This window comes from Meriones unguiculatus, chromosome 12, assembly GCF_030254825.1.
Source record: "Meriones unguiculatus strain TT.TT164.6M chromosome 12, Bangor_MerUng_6.1, whole genome shotgun sequence".
NCBI classification, from domain to species: domain Eukaryota; kingdom Metazoa; phylum Chordata; class Mammalia; order Rodentia; family Muridae; genus Meriones; species Meriones unguiculatus.
The window spans coordinates 77882869-77904803 of NC_083360.1; the positions used below are offsets into that span (position 1 = coordinate 77882869).

At 42.8% G+C, this 21935-nt stretch overlaps 1 protein-coding gene across 8 annotated transcripts in view; it reads left to right on the forward strand.

Annotated features, from left to right (window-relative positions):
• Atg4c (autophagy related 4C cysteine peptidase) overlaps positions 1-21935 on the forward strand; it is a 79076-nt gene that overhangs the window by 32357 nt on the left and 24784 nt on the right. For 7 of the 8 annotated variants that reach the window (XM_060365943.1, XM_060365945.1, XM_060365946.1 and 4 more), the window contains 3 exons: positions 2638-2716; positions 3407-3483; positions 8891-9010. In XM_060365943.1, coding sequence (XP_060221926.1) covers positions 2638-2716; positions 3407-3483; positions 8891-9010 — 276 coding nt within the window. The remainder of the gene's footprint in view (positions 1-2637; positions 2717-3406; positions 3484-8890; positions 9011-21935) is intronic. The other variant, XM_060365948.1, reaches the window with a different exon arrangement.

The window sequence follows — 21935 nt, forward strand, 5'->3', positions numbered from 1 at the left end:
TTTTGTGCTCCTGCAATAGAGTACTTGAGATTGGGTAATTTATAAAGAGCAAAGATCCGTTCTCTTGTATTCTGTATGTTCCTGGCCAGGATCAAGGGGCTGGCTTCAGACAAAGGGTCTCTTCCAGACAAGCAAGACAGAGGACCTATTCCCTCAGGCCTATTTTAGAGCATTTTTAATCCATTCAGAAGGGTAGAGCCATCAGGACCCTAAGGTCTGACCTCTTAATATTGTTTTAATAAGGATTAAGTTTCTAGCATGTGAATTTTAGAGGAAATAAAAATATTTGAACTGTAGCAGAGGATTATTTATAACATGAATAATCTAGAACAGTTCAAATATTATGAGGGTTTACAGGCATAGAATACAACCATTAGTTGTCAAAGAGATGTATGTATTTATCGATATGAAAAAGACGTTCCTGGTACGATGAGTGCCAAAAAGATAAAGTAGCGTAGGGCTGGAGAAGTGGCTGAGTGGTTAAGAACACTTACTGTTCTAGCAGAGAGCCCAGGTTCAGTTTCCAGCACCACATCAGGTGGCTCACAATTTCCTGTACCTCCATGGGACCTGCTGCCCTCTGGCTTTTGTAGGCGCTTACACTGCTATAGTGTACATAAGCCTACGCAGGCACACACATGCACAGGGATTAAAAACCCAAAAAGAAAGACAGTAGCATATCCAGTGTACAGTGTATAAAGACAGTAGCATATCCAGTGGAGCCACCTATAAAATTGTACTGGCAAATATGTGTGTGAACTATTTGTAGACCTCAAGAAGATATTTCCCCCAAATTTTAATAATAACAAGCTCTAAGCTAGGTGTGGTGGCACATGCCAGCAGGTGGGAAAGGGGAGGCAGTGAGGTTAGTTCAGGGTCATCCTCAGTTATGTAGTAAGCTCGTGACTGTCCTGGACAGCATGAGACATTGCCTCAAAAATGAAAAAAAAAAAAAAAAAAAGCTAAAAAATTAATCTTTGAATATTGTATTTTTTTGTGTTTGTGAACATCTCTTTTTTACAGTGTCGACATATTAGTTTTAAGAAAACCAATTAGATTAGAAAACACTTTCTCTGATTTGGTTAACTTGCTGAAGGAAGAACACTGTCCATACACAGATGAGTTCGTTACCTGCCTCGTGCTGTGACGAAATGCCTGACTGCTCATCCTGGCAGGGGAGGCCTGGGGGCAGGAGGGCGAGGGGGCAGGAGGGTGAGGTGCAGGAGGGTGAGAGGGGTGTCTGGTTAGGGAGCAGCGAGGGAGGCAGAGAGGAGAACCCAGCAGCGTTCCCAGTCTGTACGATGGCCCCGCCCATATTCAGGATGCTCCTTCTCACCCCAGGTATGCCTCTCTGGAGACACTCGCACATCTGCCTGGAGCTGTGTCTCCTAGGCGATTTAGCTTCTGTCAAGTTGACAGTTTCTCAGGTTTTTTGTTGCTGTGATAAAACGCCATGGCCTAAAGCAGCTTGGCAAGGAAAGGGTCTGGAAATTGAACTGCCAATCCTGCCCCAGTCTCTTGAGTACCACGTTCATGCCACCACATTCACCTCCAAGTGTTGTTTCTGATTAATGTATAACAGATTTTTGCACTGTAGTAAAACATGTGTGAGCTGGACGATGGCAAGGTGGGGGGGCATCTGAGTTTTTTTTTTTTAATCCTCTAGATCAGAGGTTCTCAACCTTTCTAGTGCTGTGACCTTTAATACAGCTCCTCATGTTGTGGTGACCCCCCCCCAGCCATAAGACTATTTTCATTGCTAGTTCCTAGCTGTGATTTTGCTGCTGGTATGAATTGCAATGTAAATATCTGTCTTGGGTGACCCCATGAAAGGGTCATTTGATCCCCAAAGGCGACCCACAGGGTGAGAACTGATGCTCTAGATCATAGAGGATGCTCTTATTGAGAGCAGAACAAGAAGCCGTGCGTTGGTGGAACACGCCCTTAATCCCGGCACTCACTGTGGCAGAGGCAGGTGGATCTCTGTGAGTGTGAGACCAGCTTGGTCTACAGAGTGGATTCCAGGACAGCCAAAGCTGCATATAGAAACCCTGTATCAAAACAACCAAAACCAAAACCAAAACCAAAACCAAACCAAACAAACAAGAAGACGACGAAGACCAAGAAGATGACGAAGACGAAGAAGACGAAGACGAAGAAGAAGAGCAGCTCTGCTTGGTAGGACTTCTCTTGCTTGTGACGTCATGTTTTCTGTGGCACACTGTGGCCTGTCTGCATTATTGAGAAACACGCTGATAAAAATATGCAATGTGAAGAAACCTTTGTGGCGCACACCTGTAATCCCAGCACTCGGGGAGGCAGAGGCAGGCGGATAGCCGTGAGTTCGAGGCCAGCCTGGTCTACAGAGCAAGTCCAGGACAGCCAAAGCTACACAAATTTCAACCCTGTCTCAGAAAGCTAAAAAAAAAAAAAAAGCAATGTGAATTAATACTGCATTGTTTAAAGAGAAAGGAAGGCAGCTTGGAAGACTAGGATTCCAGGACACAGAGCAAACGTAAAAGATTAGTTACCGCTGGCGAGAAGTTGGGGTGCTTCTAAAATTGGCAGCGTGGATTCTGCTGTGCCAGATCACCCCCGCTCGTCTCCTGATTTAAATCTGTTAATTTCCTCTGACAGGGTGTTTTAAGCCTCGAATACTGTGTAGGTATTATTGGCGGCAAACCGAAGCAGTCCTATTACTTTGCTGGATTTCAAGGTTAGTGACTATTATTATTGTTTATTATTATTATTATTATTATTATTATTATTATTATTATTATTGTTTTCTTTTAAAAGCGGGAAGTTACCTTGGGGTTGTTTGGAAACAAGATGGTTGCTGGAGCCCCGTGACTGAGGGCCTCCCGCTGTTGTCAGCCCTCCCTCAGCCACTCACTTGTCACGTGGTCCACAACATAATCCCATCCCTTAAAGTGTGTGGTTAATTTCTGTTACTGCACAAACAAAGCATAATTTATTGGTTTCCCCGAATTCCAGAAGACGCCGCTGCCACGTCCTGGCAGTTGCTATTTACATATTTACTTTTTTGCCGTTTCTTAGCGGTGTTAGCTGATGGTGGGATGACAAGCAATATGTTCTTGCTGTCAGAACAAAGAGGGCAATGCATTTCTCATATGCAAACTGTAGAATATAATTGTGTGTTTGTGAAAGTAATTTTATCACCAAAAATTAAATGACAGTCTCATCACTTTATAAAATTCTGCTTATACAAGCATATTTGATTATGCAAAGTTAATCTATGCCGCGCAGACCCGCGTCTCCGTCAGTATCAGGCTGGCAGCCTGTTATACCTAGACTTTTTTCAGCTGCTCTACATAGAAATTGGATTGTAAGCAGTGTCATAATAAGGTGTTTTTTGAATTACTTGTCTTCTGTTTTGTCCTTGTAGATGACAGTTTGATTTACATGGACCCTCATTACTGCCAGTCTTTTGTAGATGTCAGCATAAAGGACTTCCCCCTTGAGGTACTGTACATGGAGAGCCGGGATTGTTTTCTTATCGTCTGAGGCAGACTGTTATTCAGAGGTGTGCTAGGTAGCCCGTGCTTTTCTAGTATTACAGTCGCAAGTTAGTCTCTTGCTAGTGTACAAAACCACAGCCAGCACTGGTCAAAGGCTGAGAGCTTGGCTGCTGAATTTTAATTTGTAATTTATTGCCTTCTTCATTTATGTCCGTCTCCACCTCGTTAGGTACCTTGATTGTACTGAAATGAATGATCAAGCCTCTGAGTACTTTTGTAGCCAGGTAGCTAAGCAGTACATAAACAGAAGGATTGATAGCGTTAGGTTTGTCCGGGAAGGAGAGGAGACAAAAGAATGGTTTCCCCAAAGAAAGGCCGACCGACTTGGCTAGGGTGACAGGATGAGGCCTCCGCGCTGGCAGAGCCTTGGTCTCTGCTTACATTTCATGTGCTTCTATGGATTTCCACCAGTTGCTGAAGCTCATCTTCATAGACTCTTCTTTCCCTGTAGATGGTCACTTTGCCATCCAGGATTTTGCGTCAGAAGAGTTTGAGTTCCTAAGTGAGATGGATAACTGTTATATCATTTAGTTACAGACTAAATGATTTTGATCGCAAATGGCAAGGACACTGATTGTAAAGGGCTAGTTCTGAGAAATGTGTTAAATGGTGTGTTTCAGAAATGCCTTTTGACCTGGTATTAATCCTTAATAGTATTCAAAGGGGTGTATATGAAAAGAAACTACAAGATTAAAGTCTAGCTCAGAAGATGCGTTATGAAACAAGCTAGCCTCTTCTGTGAGTTCTGAGTCCCTCAGCTGTGTCTTCCATTCAGAGTGTTGTATGTGAACCTTTTTAAACCTTAGGAAGTCTTTGGGGCAGCTGTGTATACGCTGGCTAAGGCCGCACCCCTGCTAGGCGAGAGTACCACCATTGACCTAAATCTCCAACCCCAAAGTTGCACTTCCTGCCCTTGTCATATCAAGTGAAGATTTTAAACTGCCTCATTCCCAAGTATCCTTGCTCTGAGGTCCTGTGTATATGCTACTGAAACCTGGTGACAGTGAATAGCATCTCTTTTATACTTTACCTATTAATATCATTTTTGTAGACTTTTTAAAAAAATAGATGAAATTAAAATTGCAAACCTTTTATCAAACTCCAGGGAAATAATTACCTGTAATCCTGACGTTTTAAATGACTGATCTAACAGGATTGTGAAATTTTAAGTAGAAGATTTAAGCTAAAGAATATGTTTAAGTATATTCTTTGCTATTATTCTACCATGTTGATTTCTTACATGTTTAAAGTTGAACTTTCAATGTTTTGAAATTAAGTTTGGTCAACTTCTTTTTTTTATGAACTGTCATTTATTGCATTTTCTAGATGGGAGTCTGTAGACCTCCCTTGAGCTCTTCCATGTATGTTCAAATGCTTTTGTTTATTTTTATATTAATTTTCATGCTTGTGATATTATCTCATGAATATGTTAGGATATATTGTTGATGTAGCATGTGAAATTGAGTAGAATTCTATACTAGAAGGAAGAGAATCTTCCTCATTTGTAGTTGTCTTTATTGAGGTTTTTGTTTGTTTGTTTGCTTTTCTGAGGTCTCACTATGTGGCCCTCGCTATAGGCCAAGTTGGGCTTAGATTCATGGGGATCTGTTTGCCTCTGCTCCAGTCAGTGCCAAGATTAAAGGTGTGCATTGTCACACCCAGCTGCAGGTAGCTGTTAGTGTATGAAGAACGTGGTGTGATTTTCAAGGAGACAGTGGGGTTGACAGGAGCAGTTGAGCAACCTCAGAGAAAAAGACAAGTGAGGAACTAGAAGAGAATGAGAACTCGAGGCCTGAGCAGTGACTGCAGCCTGAGTTTCTGGTTTCCATTGTCAGTGACTAGAATAAGACAGAACTTTAGTCATTGAAATGGGAGGACTATGATACATGTGTGTATTCATACGTAGGCATGTATTAAATATAAATTCACATGCACATATGTATCTGCGTACTCAACATGAAATGTATATACAGTGTTTCTCCTAGTCAGCTTCAGCTCAGAGTTACCTGAAGGCGTCACAAATGAGGAATTGCCTCTATCTGATTGTCTTGCCAGCATGTGTGTGTGACATTTTCTTATTGCTAATGGATGTAGGAAGGCGGAGCCCCCTGTGGGTGGTACCATCCTTAGAGAGGAGGCCCCGGACTGTATAAGAAAGTTAGTCGAGCAGAAGCTAGGGAGTGAGGCATTAAGCAGCATTCCTCCATGGCTTCAGCTCTGAGTTCCTGCCCTGGCTCCCCTCATTTACGGACTGTGACCCATAAGCTGAAATAAACTCCTTTCTAAGTTACTTTTGGCTCTGCTGTTAGCATGCAAAAGAAAGCAAACTAGGAAAGCATTACATATATGTGAGTCATGAGTTAAGGTTTCCTAAATCAGAAATTTTTTGAGATGGGGGTCTTACTGTGTTTTCTTGGCTGGCCTAGAACTCACTGTGTAGACCATTCTGGCCTTGAACTCACAGAGATCCACTGTCTTTGAGGTACAGGGATTAGAGGCATGTGCCGGCACTCCTGGAAAATCCTAAGTCCTCAAAGGTAAGAAGAGCCTTGTTAATAGGTATGTGATTCTGTTCAAATTTACAGGTCTCCCAATTCCAAATTTCAGACCCTAGAAGGATCACACAATGGTAACTGTTTCAATTACCACCAATAAATTAAGAAAAATAGTGGCCCTAAAGTTATGGGACAGCTGGACAAGTGAGACATGGCTTTTTCAGGGAAAGAATCACACACGTGAACTTGCGGTTAATGGGAATGGTATAACTTCTCAGGAAGCTTCGTTCAAGCTCCAGAAAAGCACAGGCATCCCTGAAAACAGTTGTTCTGGTGTTGTTTACATGTTTAGCTAATAGAATCCATTATGCCAGTAATTACCATTCTTATATAAAGAGTATAAACCTACAGTCTCTCCTCTAGGATATGCATTCCTTAATTAAACATCTAATCATGTCTGGAATTTAATAGGGCCCTAATAATTATTCCTTCAGGCAAAGAAAAAATGACTCATTAAAAAATAAAATAAATAGAAGTTGACTTTTTTTTTTTTCAGGAATGTATTTCCCCATTACAGAAGGAAGTATATAAGGTCATTATTCCCTAAACTGTGCATGTGAGGTAGAAGGCTGCAGAATTTTCAAACTCAACCATACATGCATAGCTTAAAGAATTATCATAAAATGAACATAGTGGGGCAGCACCACTGCGGGATGTATTTAAAAGGTGGACTTCTTTTGCGACAAACAGTAGTGTTTTGGCTTTAGAATCTTGGGCAAACACAGAGACAGATCTAACGTGCCTTTCTGAGGCCTGCTTCTCACGCCCGACAGCCACTAGCAGCTTCACTTGTGAGTGAAATCGGAGATTTATGCCTGCTGTGTGGGTGATTAAAAGTTCTCTGTTGGGGCTGGAGAGATGGCTCAGAGGTTAAGAGCACTGGCTGCTCTTCCAAAGGTCCTGAGTTCAGTTCCCAGCAACCACGTGGTGGCTCACAGCCATCTATAATGAGATCTGATGCCCTCTTCTATAAATAATAAATAAATCAATAAATTAAAAAAAAAAGGACCTTTAAAAAGTTCTCTGTCATCCTCAAGTAGACAAGCCACAGCGTAGTATCTGTGGTTCTTTTCCGTGGTAATCGCAGAGGAACAAGCACATACTGATTGGGTCACTGATACCAGAAGCTCTAGCCAGTGCTGTGTGCAGAGGACACGATCGCACGGGAGGCAGACATGCTCCGTTGTCCTTGTACAGACTTTCTGACTGTCTTCCTTATCAGGTGGTAGCAATGGAAGAATCATTTCTTGTTACTGGTTTTCAATGAATTGGGGGAAAGGCTGCCTTTTAGATGTCTTGTTTTAAAAGACTTTCTATAAAGATGACCTAGAACCGTGCCTTGTACCCCAACACATTCCTTTATATGTAAACTAATGGTTTAATCTGTCAAAAACAGAATAGTTGAAACTATATTAGCAACAGTCCAGTGGGACAGCACTTGTATTGGCTAGCTCCTGAGAAATGTGGTTTATCTGGTTGGACCCCACTAATTAAAGTGCTTTGTACAAGTCCGGGCCTGGTAGATGTTTACTGTTATGTTGGATTTGAATGAACCCCGAGACGGCCTGCTCAGAATGTGTATCCTTTGCAGAGCCCCACGCCCTGCCATGGGTGAGTTTCACCTGCCTCATCTCATGTCCTTTATGGGAATGAACAAGAATGTAAAACAGTAGAAAAGAAAATTGGAAGAATAGTCAATTATGTGCCAATAATTTCACACTCAGGAGGCAGAAGCTGATGGGGCCCTGTGAGCTGGAGGCCAGCTTGGTCTACATAGCCAATTTTCCAGGCTAGCCAGGGCTACCCAATGAAGGCCTGTATCAAGAAATAAATGAACGAAATGGTAGCAAGAATAACAAAACCAAACAAACAAAAACTCTGAAGCTGACTGTATCAGTATAGTACATTTACAAGTCTGTGGTGTGTGTGTTAGAGTGTTAGAATAATCTTATTAAAGGGGTTTTAAACATTAGGAAGAACCTTCATGTATTCACAGGCACATATAAGATTAGAAAGAACCCCTATCCAGGTGTACTTATTTGTTCGAGTTTAATTACAAATAACTATGGTATGACATTTTCCACATTTTAAATTTTACTTTATTTTTAATAATTTATTCACCTTTCATCCTGATTTTTTTTTCACATTTTAAAAATGACTGATTTATTTTATATTAGGTATATGAGTTTATGCATTGCATGTGTGCAGTGCCCATGGAGGCCAGAAGGGGGCATTGGCGAGCCAGCTCGTACTGTGCTGGGTCCCCTGCAGCAGCAGCCAGTGCTCTTAACTCCCAAGCCATTTCTCCAGCCCCCAAACATAAAAGTTTTAAGTCAGTTCTCCGTTATAGGTAATTTGGTTCATTTCTCACTTTTGGCTATATGGATAAAACCGCAATGGATTTTATAAACAATGAAGAACCTCTAATGAATGAGACGTCCCCTCATAGAGATGGCTGGCTAACAGCATTCTAGACTAGACTGCGTATGCTGACTCTGGTCATCTTTGCTGCTTCCTTTCTTCAAGCATTAGAAATGTATTGAAGGCAGGCAGGCAGGCAGGCAGGCGTCTCTCACTTGAAGAACTGGCTTTATTTTGCTGAGCAGCAGTGTCATATAGGGCGAAGGTTTGGTTAAAAATGGACAATGCTGCTTCTTGTGTTTCACATTTTTAAAGAGAATGGGAATGGCCAAAACACTCCTTAGAAAATGTGTTTATTATAGTGTTGAGAAGAAGCATTTACATCAGCCTATCAGGAAAAGGTAGATTAATTTCAAACTATTCTGAAAATTACAGACGTTCCACTGCCCTTCTCCTAAAAAGATGTCATTTCGAAAAATGGATCCTAGTTGTACGATAGGATTTTACTGTCGAAACGTCCAGGACTTTGAACGAGCATCTGAAGAAATCACTAAGGTACCTTGTTAAAAGCACTATGCAATAACGTTTGTAGGTTACACGATCTCTATTTCATAACAATAAGTGTGTAAACTGCTAAATGTTTGTAAAAATTTTCCTTGGATGTTACTGTTAACAGCTTTGGGGAGACAAATGGAGTCAGTGACTAGTTAAAAGCGTTGGCCACTAGGTGGCAGTGTTGAAACAAAAATCCTGCTAACTGTGGCCCTGGGCCAGCAATTGGCTTACATCCTACTTGAAGAGGATTTTAAAGGGCACTCCCTTAGGGGTGGAAAAAAAAAATTAATGAAGTATTTGATCAAGTCAAATTTCATTTCTTTTTAGTCCAAGTGCCTCTTTTATTTATTTTCTTTTAAAAAGAGAAATGATATTTTTGCTTTATCAAATGAAGTGTGTTGTCACCTTCCGGCAACCGGGCCTCTTGTGGCCTGGCTGGCTACCTAAGGGCTCGCTGAAGTCGTTGCTTGGCTACTTTCTCCATTTAAACAGGTGCGTGTTCTTGCTGTGTGAGTGCGGCTGAGACACACGCAGAGCGTTAAGGCCTCCCGTACTCGGCACCGTAGGAAAGAAAAAAAGACTCGCTGCTTAAGAAGCCAGAGTAACCGGATGGTGTCTGTGGGGGCCGGTAGTTCCGTAGGCTGTCCTTTGACAGAACGGTGCTAGAATCACTGTGAGCTTGCACTCGGCTAGCAAAGGGGTTTTGTACTGTTTAACCTCCAGCTGATTTTACTCATCCAGGAAAGTAGTCACAGGAGGATCCCATCTTCCTTCGACAGTGTAAAAATAGTATGAAAATATTAAGTACAAAGCCTCAAATGAGAATTTTAGGTTACTTGACCTGCCGAGATAAAAGAGAAATTTCACAGGAATGTGACAGAAAAAAAAAAATGAGAATGTGACAGAAAAAAAAAAAATGAGCGAAGAGAGAGGGAGGCCCGTGAGACCTTCCTCTGTCCCTACCACAGTCCTCACCTCCTCACTCTCCCTGGCAACTGGGAGGCCAGTGAGCAGAGCAGAACATGGCGTCCTCATTGCTTCCTTCCTGAAATCATGATTGACGGTGTATGTTCTGGTTTGATAATTCTTTGTCTTTGTAAAATACCGTGTGTGCGCTAAGATATACACATCTAGGCAATCTGGTGATAGATGCTGATATTGATATCTCCCACAAAAGGTGAATTGCCCTGTTTTCCTTAGCACTTTCTCTTCGGGTCAGAAAAGTGTGTTTGAAACAGGAGCGCAGGCTACTCCTGTGGGCGAGGCAAGTGGAAGGCATTTACAGAGGAGCTGCATGTTGGTCCTTCTTACCAAAAATAGTTGTTATGGTTTTCTTCACCAGAAAAGCAATTACGATTATTGCTGATGTATCGGAGCAAAGGGAAAGGGAAACTGTGCCGAGACGGAAGTTCGGAGAATTTTCAAGAGCCAGTTAACTGCTTTCTTAAGCGAATGGCTTTTGAGTCATAGCAAAGCCTCACTTTGTCAATTGCTTTTGCTTGGGTGGGTCTAAGTTAAGCACACACACCTTAAAACCAGAATTTGTCATTTTCAGCCAAATGTTTTTTATATTTTTTTCAATAGGATCTATTTATTTATTTATTTATTTATTTATTTATTTATTGCTTTTTCATTTTGAAAATGAAGCTAGGCAGGCTGGAGCGTCATGTTTAGTTTGTTGTATGGGTAAAGAGTCTCCTTAAGCTGTGTGACTGAAAGATGTTACTAGAAATCATTAAGCTAATTACTGGATGGCGTTGAGTCTGTCAGGGATGTTCGTAACACTAAATACAAAGCATAAAACGGCCAAGGTGGGATCCCTGCTTTGAAAGAGACATAAAGCTTTTCGACTCGAGCAACATTTACGCTTAAGGAGGGGGAATACGACAAGCGGACATATATTGCATTGAATACGATGTGTCCATGTGGAACTAGGAGTGAATTGATGAGGAAGGGAGCCAGTTGAACCCAGAGAGATGGCATATCCAAGTCAAAGTGTTTTATCGTGATGGTGATCTTTAAGCCGAGCCTGAAAGTGTACGCATAATTTCCATTGCTTAGTAAGAAGGAAACGTACTCAAAGCTAAGGAAACGAGGAGAGAGAAGGCCCAGAGAAGCAACGCTGGAGAGGGGTCCACTTTGATGGATGCCCAGTGTACACAGAGGGCGGGGTTTCCGTCCTCTGTCTGCCTGAGCCAGACCCCGAAGGGTGTGGGTTAGGCTCGTCAGTCCTCACAGAGCTGTGATGTTCAGCAGACTTGGAGAACTCATTAGAAGTTAACCCAGGGCGTGATATACTACCTGCTTTCAGGTGTCACTAAAGACATTTAATCTGCACAGTTCTCCCTTTTCGTATTAGAAAACTTGGTGGGTATAGTCAACATGTTCTCCCCTTTCCGTGTACTTTACAAAATTGTTCAAGTTGTATGAAAAGAAAAGTGTTCATTGATAACCACGGAGGTAAGGCGCAGAGGGAAGCCGTGAAGGCCATGCATGACTGTCTGCGGCTTAGGAGACACTGCTCTAGGAAAGAGCGCGGGATGAGAGACACCAGAAACGTACATTGACATAAGATTGTAGAGAAGCGTGAATGTCAGGCTGGAGCAGCACATTAATAATGGATTTTTATGACACCAGAATTTAAATTTCAGTCATATGGACCTGTGAAGAAAAATGCCTGTTTTCTACCACCGAGCTTATGAAAAATTACACATATACTATAATTTTCCAATTCAATTAATTGATTTATCAGGGTCTCCATAGTCAGCTATTGTAATCTATGTCAGACAAAGTGTTTACTTTATCCTGGATAGATACATTGAGATATTTGTCATTGCTCTGGTCTTCCTCCTGCTGTAAGAACTCTGTAAACAAATAACCTAGGCTGCAAATCCAGTGCAAGTGGCTCTTTCCCCGGCTGCATTCCTTTTCTTACTTGTTACTGGTAACTTCCAGATTGTATGAGTCCATCACACCCATACTTCATACAACCACAAACATCATGTCTTACCTTCTGACTAAATTTCTCAAAATTCCTTTTGTTAAGGAACCTAAAACTGCTTATTTCATGTTTTAGTTACAAATAATATTCTACTTGTATTTTCTTTTTTTGAAGAGTTACTTATTTATCTGCTTGTTTGTCTGTCTGTCTGTTTTTTGAGATAACGTTTCTTTGTGTAGTCCTGCCAGTCCTGGAACTAACTCTGTAGACTAGGCTGGCCTTGAACTCACAGGGCTCTGCCTGCCTGCCTTCTGACTGCTGGGATTAAAGGTGTGTGCCACCATCTCCTGGTGCACATTTATTTTTGTGTGTATGGGTGATTTATTTATTTATTTATTTATTTACTTATTTATTTATTTATTATGTCTCTATCTGTGCCTGCATGTCAGAAGACTGCACCAGATCTCATTATAGATGGTTGTGAGCCACCATTCAATTGCTGGGAATTGAACTCAGGACCTTTGGAAGAGCAGCCAGTGCTCTTAACCTCTGAGCCATCTCTCCAGCCCATGTATGGGTGTTTTACCTGCAAGTATGTAGGTGTATCATATGAAGTGCAGTACCTGGGAAGGCCAGAAGATGGCGTCAGATTCCCTGGTTCTGGAGTTGCGGATGGTGTGTGCTGCCACGTGGGTGCTGGGGACTGAACCCAGGTCCTCTGCCAGCGCTTTCATCACGGAGTCATCTCTCCCGCCCTACGAAATCTTCACAAATCTGGACGCTGCTACCTGGCTGTCTTTGTATATAGGAAATATATTCTGCTGAGCTACTATTTGACTTGTTAATGATGCCTTTAATTTTAAGACAGCAAATGTTAAAACATAACTTTTAATGTTTTTAAAATTTAGCATCATCAAAACATTTATTACCCAAAGATTGTGAACATATTCATTTCTTCCAGAACTTTCATGCTGCTCTACACTTAGGAATTTCCGTATGTTTGCCCCGCCTAGGCTTCTAGTCCTGTTTCTGGCCCCAGTCCTTTTCCTGGTCCAACCTCCTCACACAGCCCTTTCACCAGCAGCAGAGCTTTCCTGCCTTCCTGCCTCCCCGCCTTCCCGCCAAGATGGACTGAGCACTGAAACCACGAGCTGTTAGAGCAATGAGTCATGTAGATGTAGGAGCAAGAGGGTCAGGAATTTGGGCTGTCAAGATGGCTCAGTAGGTAAGGGGGCCTGAGCTGCCAGGTCCAACAGCCCGAGGTAAGTTGTGGGAAAGTTTCTACCTAAGGGTGTAGAATCCTCTGCTTCTTACCTGGGCACGCCTTGTTGCTTGAATACTCCGTGAAGTGGCCCCTGTCCCCCAGATCAGCACCAACCAGTCAGCTTATGACAAGCTTGCTTCTGCTAAATGCAAACCAATCATTTAACTGCCCAAGCTGGAAAGTCCCCTTCCTTGCTCAAACCATAATGAAAACTCAGCTTTGCAGCTGCACAGGGCTCTCCTCCCTAATCCACTGCGATGGATGGTGGGGAGTGCCAGCTTAAGCCTGAAATAAAGGCTCTTTGTTCTTGCATTAAAAAAAAAAAAAAAAAGGAATCCTCTGCTTCTTCCTTACATATTCTTGCTCTGTGTTTTATATATTTTATGGTAATATCACTAATTATGTGCAGTTATGATTATTAGGTCTTACTCTTCAGTTGCATCTACTGATTGGTTGAATTTTTTTCTGCCGATTCAGTAAAAATTTATTTATTTTATGTTATGTGGGATGTTTTGCCTGCGTGATGTCTGTGCTCCCTGGCCATGCTCAGTGCCTGAGGAGGTCAGAAGCGGGCATCAGGTCCCCTGGAACTGGAGTTACCATGTCAGCCACCATGTGGGTGCTGGGAATCAAATCCGGGTTCTCTGGAAGAGCAACAAGTACTCTAAACCACCAAGCCAACTTTTCAGCCCCTCGACTGATGTTTTGTTTTGTTTGAGGCAGAGCCTGGTGTAGCCCCAGCTGGCCTTGTATACTAAATAGCTGAGGCTAGCCTGGTATTCATTCTCTCTTTCTCTCTGAATATTATCCACTTATTACTTGCATGCTTGTATGTGAGTGTGTGTGTGTGTTTACATGTGTAGGTCAGAAGACAACTCTTGGGAGTCGGTTCCCTCCTTCTGCCATATAGATTCCCACAACCTAACTCAGGCTGTCATACTTGGCAGCAGGCTCCCTTGGCCACCGAGCCATCTTGACGGCCCGGATCCCTGAGCCTCTGGCTTCCGTTTCACACGTGTTGGTGTTACAGGCCTGCCCCGCCTCGCCCAGCTGACTGAATCATTTGCAATTATAGAATCATAATTGCTTCCTCCATTTCTGGTAATATTTCCTGCCTTATGATCTGTTTCTGTGCTTTGTTGTCCAAAAGTTGAATCTTGTAGGATTCTGAGTTCCCCATGTTATAGTGAGTGTCACCCTTTCTGATGCCTTTATCCCTTCCTTCTCACACTGCTTCCATCTGGGGTCATTTTGTGTCTTTCTTAATGGCTTGCATAGTTATTTCTTTTGTTTGTTTGTTGATGAAAAATACTGTTTTTGTTTGTGTGTGTCTTTATTTTGCCTCCATTTAAAAGAAACAGTTTGGAATTCTAAGGGAGAGTTGAAAATATAATATGGTTAACTTTGCTCCGGAAGCATTTGCGAGTAGGTGCTAGCATCATGTCCCGTCATGCTTGAGTAACTGAGTGCGCAGTTCTTGTAAACAAGGACATTCTCCTGCATAGTCTCAGTTGAGCTGTCAAAATTAGGAAGTGACTTCATCACACTAGGACCTGAGCCTTAGAAAGTGCTGCTGTTACTGGTTGCCCTGCTAATGTGTAGCTGAGGACAACAGTGACAAACTGAACTTCACTGGCTGGCACCTAACTTCCATCACTTAAGGAGATGTCTACTGCATCACTGCACTTAAGTAGGCCCCGGGAACCTCTCCCACCCTGGAAAGGAAGCTTGCCTTGCCCAGCCCCACCTAGTGGCTTTGGAAATGAACGATCCTGGAAGTATTCTTACTGGACGCAGGGCTCTGTGTTTGTAACGCTTTCTCCCATTGTCTTCTGGCCTGTGGCACCTCCCGATCCCCTCCACCAGCGACAGGTTCTCACTGGTGAGATGTGGTTATCTCAGCGGGGCGTGGTGACTCACACCTGCAATCCCGTGTGCTTGGGGAAGCAGAAGCAGGTGGATCTCTGTGAGTTCAAGGACAGCTAGGGCTACACACAGAAACCCTGTCTCAAAAAACCAAAAAAGAAAAAAACAAAACAAAAAAAAATGTGCTCATCTTGTTTGCTTTCAGAAGCTTTTTATCTGTCTTATCCCTTCCTTACGGTTGCCCTTGGTGGTAGAGGCATTTTGACACACGCTGTTTTATCTGACTCTCCTAACAATGGTATTTATAAAGTGACTTTTAGCCATTTCTTTTTTAAACTGTGAGACTTGACTAAAATAAAAAAAGATCCATTTTAAAAATCATAAAATTATTTTTATTTTTTTATTTTACTGGAATTTTGCCACAGGTCCTCCATATAGAAAGAGACGTTTTACATTTTCTTTAATATCTATCCAGAGGAATGTGGTCACTAAAGTAAGTTATAAAAGTGCTAAAGTCTAAAGCCCAGCAAATGAGGAAGACTTCGGTTACTCTATAAATCCGTGATGCCATTTCTGTATGGGCCGGGCCCTCAACCTGGATCTTTCTCCACCTCACACCCTGTGTCCGAAGCGTGTGCTTTGAGCGGTAACTTCTGGCCTCTCGTTACTCTGGCCCATCATGACATCTTCCCTGAAATGTCTGCTCTAGTTCCCTAGCAGCCACCTTGCTACAGCTACACTCTGTTGTCAATGCAGCCACCATGGTGATTTTATTTAAAGTGTACTGAAGAGGCTGAAGAGATGGCTCAGTGCTCTGCTAGAGGACCTGGTTTATGACCCAGCACCCGTGAGTGATGGCTTACGACCCTTTGTAACTCCAATTCTAAGGGATCCGATGCTGTCTTCTGGTTTCTATGGCTATAGTGTGCATGTACTGCACAGACAGACAGACAGACGGACAGGCAGGCAGGCGAAATACCCCTACCCACAAAATAATAAAATAATTAAAAATTTGATTAAGGTTGTGCTAGTAACATCTCATTCATACCTCTGTGGTCTCTTTCCGACACATTCAGAGTGAAAGCTCAAGCCTGTACTGACCCATGAGGGAAGGCTGCCTCCCCTCCCATCAGCCCCTGACCTCACTCTTGCCCTTTTCTCCCAGCTCTCTTCAACCACAGTCGCTGATCCTCTTCTTGGTGGTGTTTGCTCTGTATGTAGCATTCCCTTACGAAAGATATGCTCATGTTCTTTCCTTCGCGTCTTCCAAGCCTTTATTCATGCCCCCTGCTTAGACTTCTGTCTGCATGTAATTGCCTCCTTCCTCAGCACGTATTGCTATCGTTCATTTTACACGTATGTAACATGTCTGTGTGCATTTGCCACTTCAGGCATGCACATGTCTTTTTCCACTGCAGTGTTACTCTTGGCAAAGTTGTGGAAATTGGTTGAATTTATTGAATTATCAGGGCGTAGAGTTACCTGTCACATTCTAGGGAGTCAGTAAATATTTGCTGAATGAAAGACTGAATTAAAGAGGCGTTGTTAAAAGTCTTTCTTACAAGTTATCAAAGAGTTCAGTGACTGAGCTATATAGAAGGTCTTTAGTATTTGTCACCTATTCTAGTGTATTTCCTTAAACTGCTGTGGCTTTATCTTGCCACATATAATAGTCTATTTGCTTAGTACTGTAAGTATGTATGATGCAAAGTATACTTTTTAAAAAGCTAATTTTTCTATGTGTCAAGATAACATGCATATGTTTCTTAAAAATCTGTTGGTTGCTCGTAAGCTTCTCTGTTTAGGAACAAAGTGATGACTCGTGGGGTTAAGCAAAGCTAGACTAACTTTGCCCTTCCCACGACTGTTTCCCTCTCTCCCCTTCTGTGCTTCTGGTTCTTTCCTGGGATTAATGAGCCCAACTCCAAATCACCTGTCTTTCCCCTTCTTTTTTTGTTCTGGAGGCCCGCACCCCTGTTTCCCGTAGGGAGCTGCTGTGGACAAGTTTGATGTCGTCGTCAGTTATCGTCCCCCGAATGAGAATGCCTCTCTTTGGAAGGTCTCAGGTTTGAGAGCTGGCTGCTCCGACCTAACGACTCTGACAGGCTGTGCACCCCTGAGCACGCACATTCCCTCTCTGACAGGCTGTCACCTCTGCAGTTAGCGCTGTCTGTGACACCATGCTGAAGACTGAAACTGTGAGGTTTATGAAGTGTCCGGTTTACCGTTCTGCTGTAAGTCAGCCACTGTGTTGACTTCAGCCATCTCCATGTGGGATCCTGTTCACTGAGTGTCCGGGTTATCTCTGTTTAAAGGATTTTTCTTGAAATTGATAAAATGACTTCATTTTATTTTATCCCCCCCCCCCCCCCGAGACAGGGTTTCCTCTGTGTAGCTCTGGCTGTCCTGGACTCACTTTGTACACCAGGCTGGCCTTGAACTCGCAGAGATCCGCCTGCCTCTGCCTCCCCGAGTGCTGGGATTAAAGGCGTTCGCCACCATGCCTGACCATTTTATCTGTTTGTTCTGCTTTTTCATGACATCTCTTTGCATCTGTGCCCTGTTTCTCTCTAAGCTCAGCAGGGCGTGCCCGCTGGCTTTCCTTGGGCTCTGCCAGCATGCATGTTTAGCCTGTGGAGTTAGCTTGCACGCCCTCTGCTCCCGTGTCCTGTAAGCAGGGTAATGGGAGTATTTGTAATTTCCCTCATGTTCCTTTTATTCTTTCTCTCAGTTATTCCCAACCTGACGATGATTATCAAATAAGATACTTCTTCTGTTGGCAAGCATATTACCCTATAGTTCCACTGTTTGAGGCTAGAAAATCACACAGAAAAAAATTAGTAAGAATTAATCACTGGGGCTGGAGAGATAACTCAGTACTTAAGAGCTGTCTGCACTTCCAGAGGACCCGAGTTCAATTCCCATCACTCACATGACAACTTAGAAATGTCCGTAACCCCAGTTCCAGGGTATCCTGTATGCATATGAGGCGCATAATTCATAGAAGCATACATACCCATACACATGCATGCACACACACACACACACACGTAAAAATAACAGATAAATCAATAAAAACTAAAAGCAAAAATCATTTAGTTATAGAATAGAGGTTAACATAAAAAGCTCATATAGCTAGTAATTCTGTAGGTCTGGAGGAAATGGGTATTAAATTTATTGACTTTCAAGATCACAGAAGCAGTTTAGTGCAAATCAATGCTTGCCGAGTCCATTTCTAAGCACCCCACGTCTTATCTCACTTACTGTATTTGAACTTTCTGAGGTAGATACTGTTACATTCTTTTTACAGCCAGGGAAGTTTTAGAAAAGTCAGCAACCTTCACCAAATCATAATTATTGGGGTTGGAGAGATGTCTCCGTGGTTAAGAGCACGCTCTATTCTTGCAGAGGACCTGAGTTCGAGTCCCAGAACCCACATACTATACACAGGCAAAACGCTCATACACATAAAACAAGTCTTTAGGGAAAACGGTGATAACTCGTAAGTGGTAGTGCCCAGCCAAGGCTGCTCAAGGTCTCTGTCACAGACTCTCGTGTACACGAGAGTCACCTTCCCCGCAGCAAACCAGCAGACTGGTCTCCATTCAGTTTCCAGGTAGGTCCTGTTGTTGAACAGCTGTCTGTTTTTGTTGCTTGCTTTATGTTGGGGTGTGCCTGGCTCTCAATAGTCATTGAGTGGGACAGTTAGTCGGCTTCCTCTTCTCAGGTCAACGGTCCCAGCTCCTCCAGTGGCGCACAGTTTACCGTGTCCATCCCTCTTTCAGAAATGTCTTTGTGAAATGGCTTTATGTTCCAGGCTCATGTTTATGATTATATTTCCCAGAGATGCTCCTTCTAGCTCTATGTTCTCCAGCTGCATCCCTTTTCCCTCTGAGAACTAGTGATAAGAACCTTTGATTTCTTGTGTAATCTACAGGGGTTTATAGTCTCAAGAATAGACATTAGCGATAAATGACTGTGTGTTTAATAAATGCCAGAAGACTAATATTGTGGTAACGGTAATAACAGTGTAAAGCCAACACATTAGACACCAGACAGTCCTGAGAGGCCTTCATACATGCTGACTGAGTCGGCCTGCACAGTAACTCTGTTGGGTAGATGGTAGCATCACTGGCATTTATGGCTGAGTAGGATGAGACAGTTTGGTCAAGTAACTCGATCAGGCTCACACAGGTCTTCGGTATCTGGTTTTGAAACGGAGTCTGCCTAAGGCCACAGCTAACGTTAGTCATCTTTACGCTACACTGGACAAGTTCTCAGAGCCTTGGAGGAGCTATCGGTGTGGTCTGGAGGAGGTCAGTGGAATCTGGGCTGGAACCGGAAGAACTGATTGTCATGCAATCGGGGGAAAAAAGGCACGAGGAAGGACCAGAGAAGGCCGTGGGTAGAAACTCTAGGAAGAATGCTGTGAGGAGTCTGTGGTAGAACTGGCTATGAGTTGAGCGTTTAAGCAAACAGGGAAATGCAAACCAGCTTTTCATCTGACTGAGCAGGACCTGTGAGAGCACTCGTGTTTCCCTTCTGTCGTCTGTTCAAATGGGCTGAGAGTGCTGGCACCCACAGCCTCCGGTCCATCTGGCTCCTCTGTCTAGAGTGCTTCTTTTCCCTTCCTGTCATTCAGGTCTCAGCCTGGTCCTTTCTGACCACAGACCCTGAAGATGTCCTTAGCACACGGCCTTGTTCTTTTTTTTTCCCCCACAGTCCTCATCCAACAGTGAATGGCACACCAACAGTATGTCTTTTTTTTGTTTTTTCCAGGAGGATCCCGGTAGTATCTGTTGTGAAAATATGTCGTCTCGCTCCTGTTTTTAGGGTCCCAGTCATTTAGAGTTGCTTTGGGCAGTGGCACATTGGTGGGCGTGGACCAGGCGTCTGAGGATGTTTTGCCTATGAAATGGGAGGTAGATGCAAGGCTGCCACTCTCATGCCCACTTACTCCTACCCTGAAGGCAAACAAAACATCTGGGACATTAGCAATCTTACTGTAATTAGGAGAGTGAGGCCAGGGAATTACAGAAACTGTTTTAATGTCAACTAAACAATTCGAGTAAAAAAAAAAAAAAGAAAAAGAAAAAAAGACTTTTTGTTGATAAAACAGTTCCTGTTATTTAAAACCTTTGCTAATTGGTTTGTTGTTTTGTTTTTATTTGTCACTTGCAACAACTCCACTACTAATTAATAGAAAAGGTATCTCTATTGACAGAATTCTCGAAGGAAACTCATGGGGGGTGTGTGGAAATTGTTCTGTTTTGTTATGAGTGATTTGATCTGATGTTGCAGTGAGCCTCCATTTGCTGTGGAAGGCTGTACAGCATAGTAGCCATAGTAGAATGAAGCTGCCATGGTGGCCCCTGGCTTTGTCAGTTGCTTTAGCCGTGCATCCTCAGAGAACTCACCTGACCTGTCAGTGTTCACTCCCTTGTCTGCAGATGATAGATGGCAACGATGCTTCTCAGAGAAACAGTTGAAACTGAGAGCAGATAGTATTTTTGAGGGGTGAACATAGAAGGAGCTAATAACATAGGAGAGATGAAGGATCAGTTTTGTGTCTTTACTTTGGGATGTGGAAATAAATGGAGACAGTGAGCGAGGGAAGGGACAAAGAGTCACTCAGAAGACACGGGGAAGCAAAATACTGCAAAACAGAAGGAAGTAACGTTTAAGAGAGATGCTCACGAGGGTTGATGATCTTAGATACAAGGTGAGAATAAGAACTAAATCTTTACCTGAGAGCTAGAAGAATGACTGGGATTTAAGACTGAATACCGAGGGGACAGATGTAAGGGAGTTTACAGCACCTGCCTCCTTAGTGCGATTCAGCCACACAGCTCTTGTCTGTCTGTCTTTTCCTTTCTTCTTTTCTGTTTTTCCTTTATTTCATTATTCCCTTTAATCCGTGTCTGTGGGTGTTTCACCTGCATGTGTCTGTGTATCCTGTGTGCCTGCTGCCTGTTGTAGCCAGACAGGGTGTCTGGAGTTACAGATGGTTTGTGAGCCACTTTGTGGGTGCTGGGAATCAATCCCTGGTCCTCTGTATGAGCATCCAGTGCTCCTAACCACTGAACCATCTATCTGGCCACTCTTTAATATATATATTTTATATACACGTGTATTTATATGTACATAGCTTTAGTTTTAGTTCTGACAATTTAAGACATCAACCTGATATATTTAGTCCAGGCTGGCATTGAACTCCTGATCCCCCCGAGTACTTTGGAGTATGCCAATTTTTCAAACTAGTAGTTTTTTGTATTTTTAAAGCTGTCTTGTTGTGGTACTCGTAGCTATGGGAAGTATCTGGAAAGTCTGTTTGCAGTTGCTGAAGCTGCATGTACCAATAGTGAATTGTTGATGTAGTCGTCATCTTCCATGGCTACGTAATTATTTGAGTCCTTTGGTTCTGAATTGGTCTATTTAGGAAAGAGTGAGCTAGACAATTTGCAAAGCGCCCTTTGGCATCTCCGTTCTCATTTGTCTTGAAGTACGTCTTCCTTGCCATTATGTTGATGTGCTGGTAGGTTTTCACGTAGCATCATCTTCTGGTCATCTGTCTGTTATAGTCCACTTATAATAGGTTGAATAATCTTTTTAATTTTTAGCTTCAGATTTACAACAAGCTTGAACAGGAAGCTTCCCACAAGCCCTCCTCCCCACTATCAGTCTCCCCTGTCAGGGTAGTGTATTTGTGACAACCAAGACACTCGGATTGACATGTTGCTGTTGTCCCAAGTCTGGAGTTTTAAGATTTACTCTGCCTGCTATACATTCTGTGGCTTTTGACAGACATATTGAGACACATGTCCTTATAATAGCATGAACAGTGTTTATCTGCC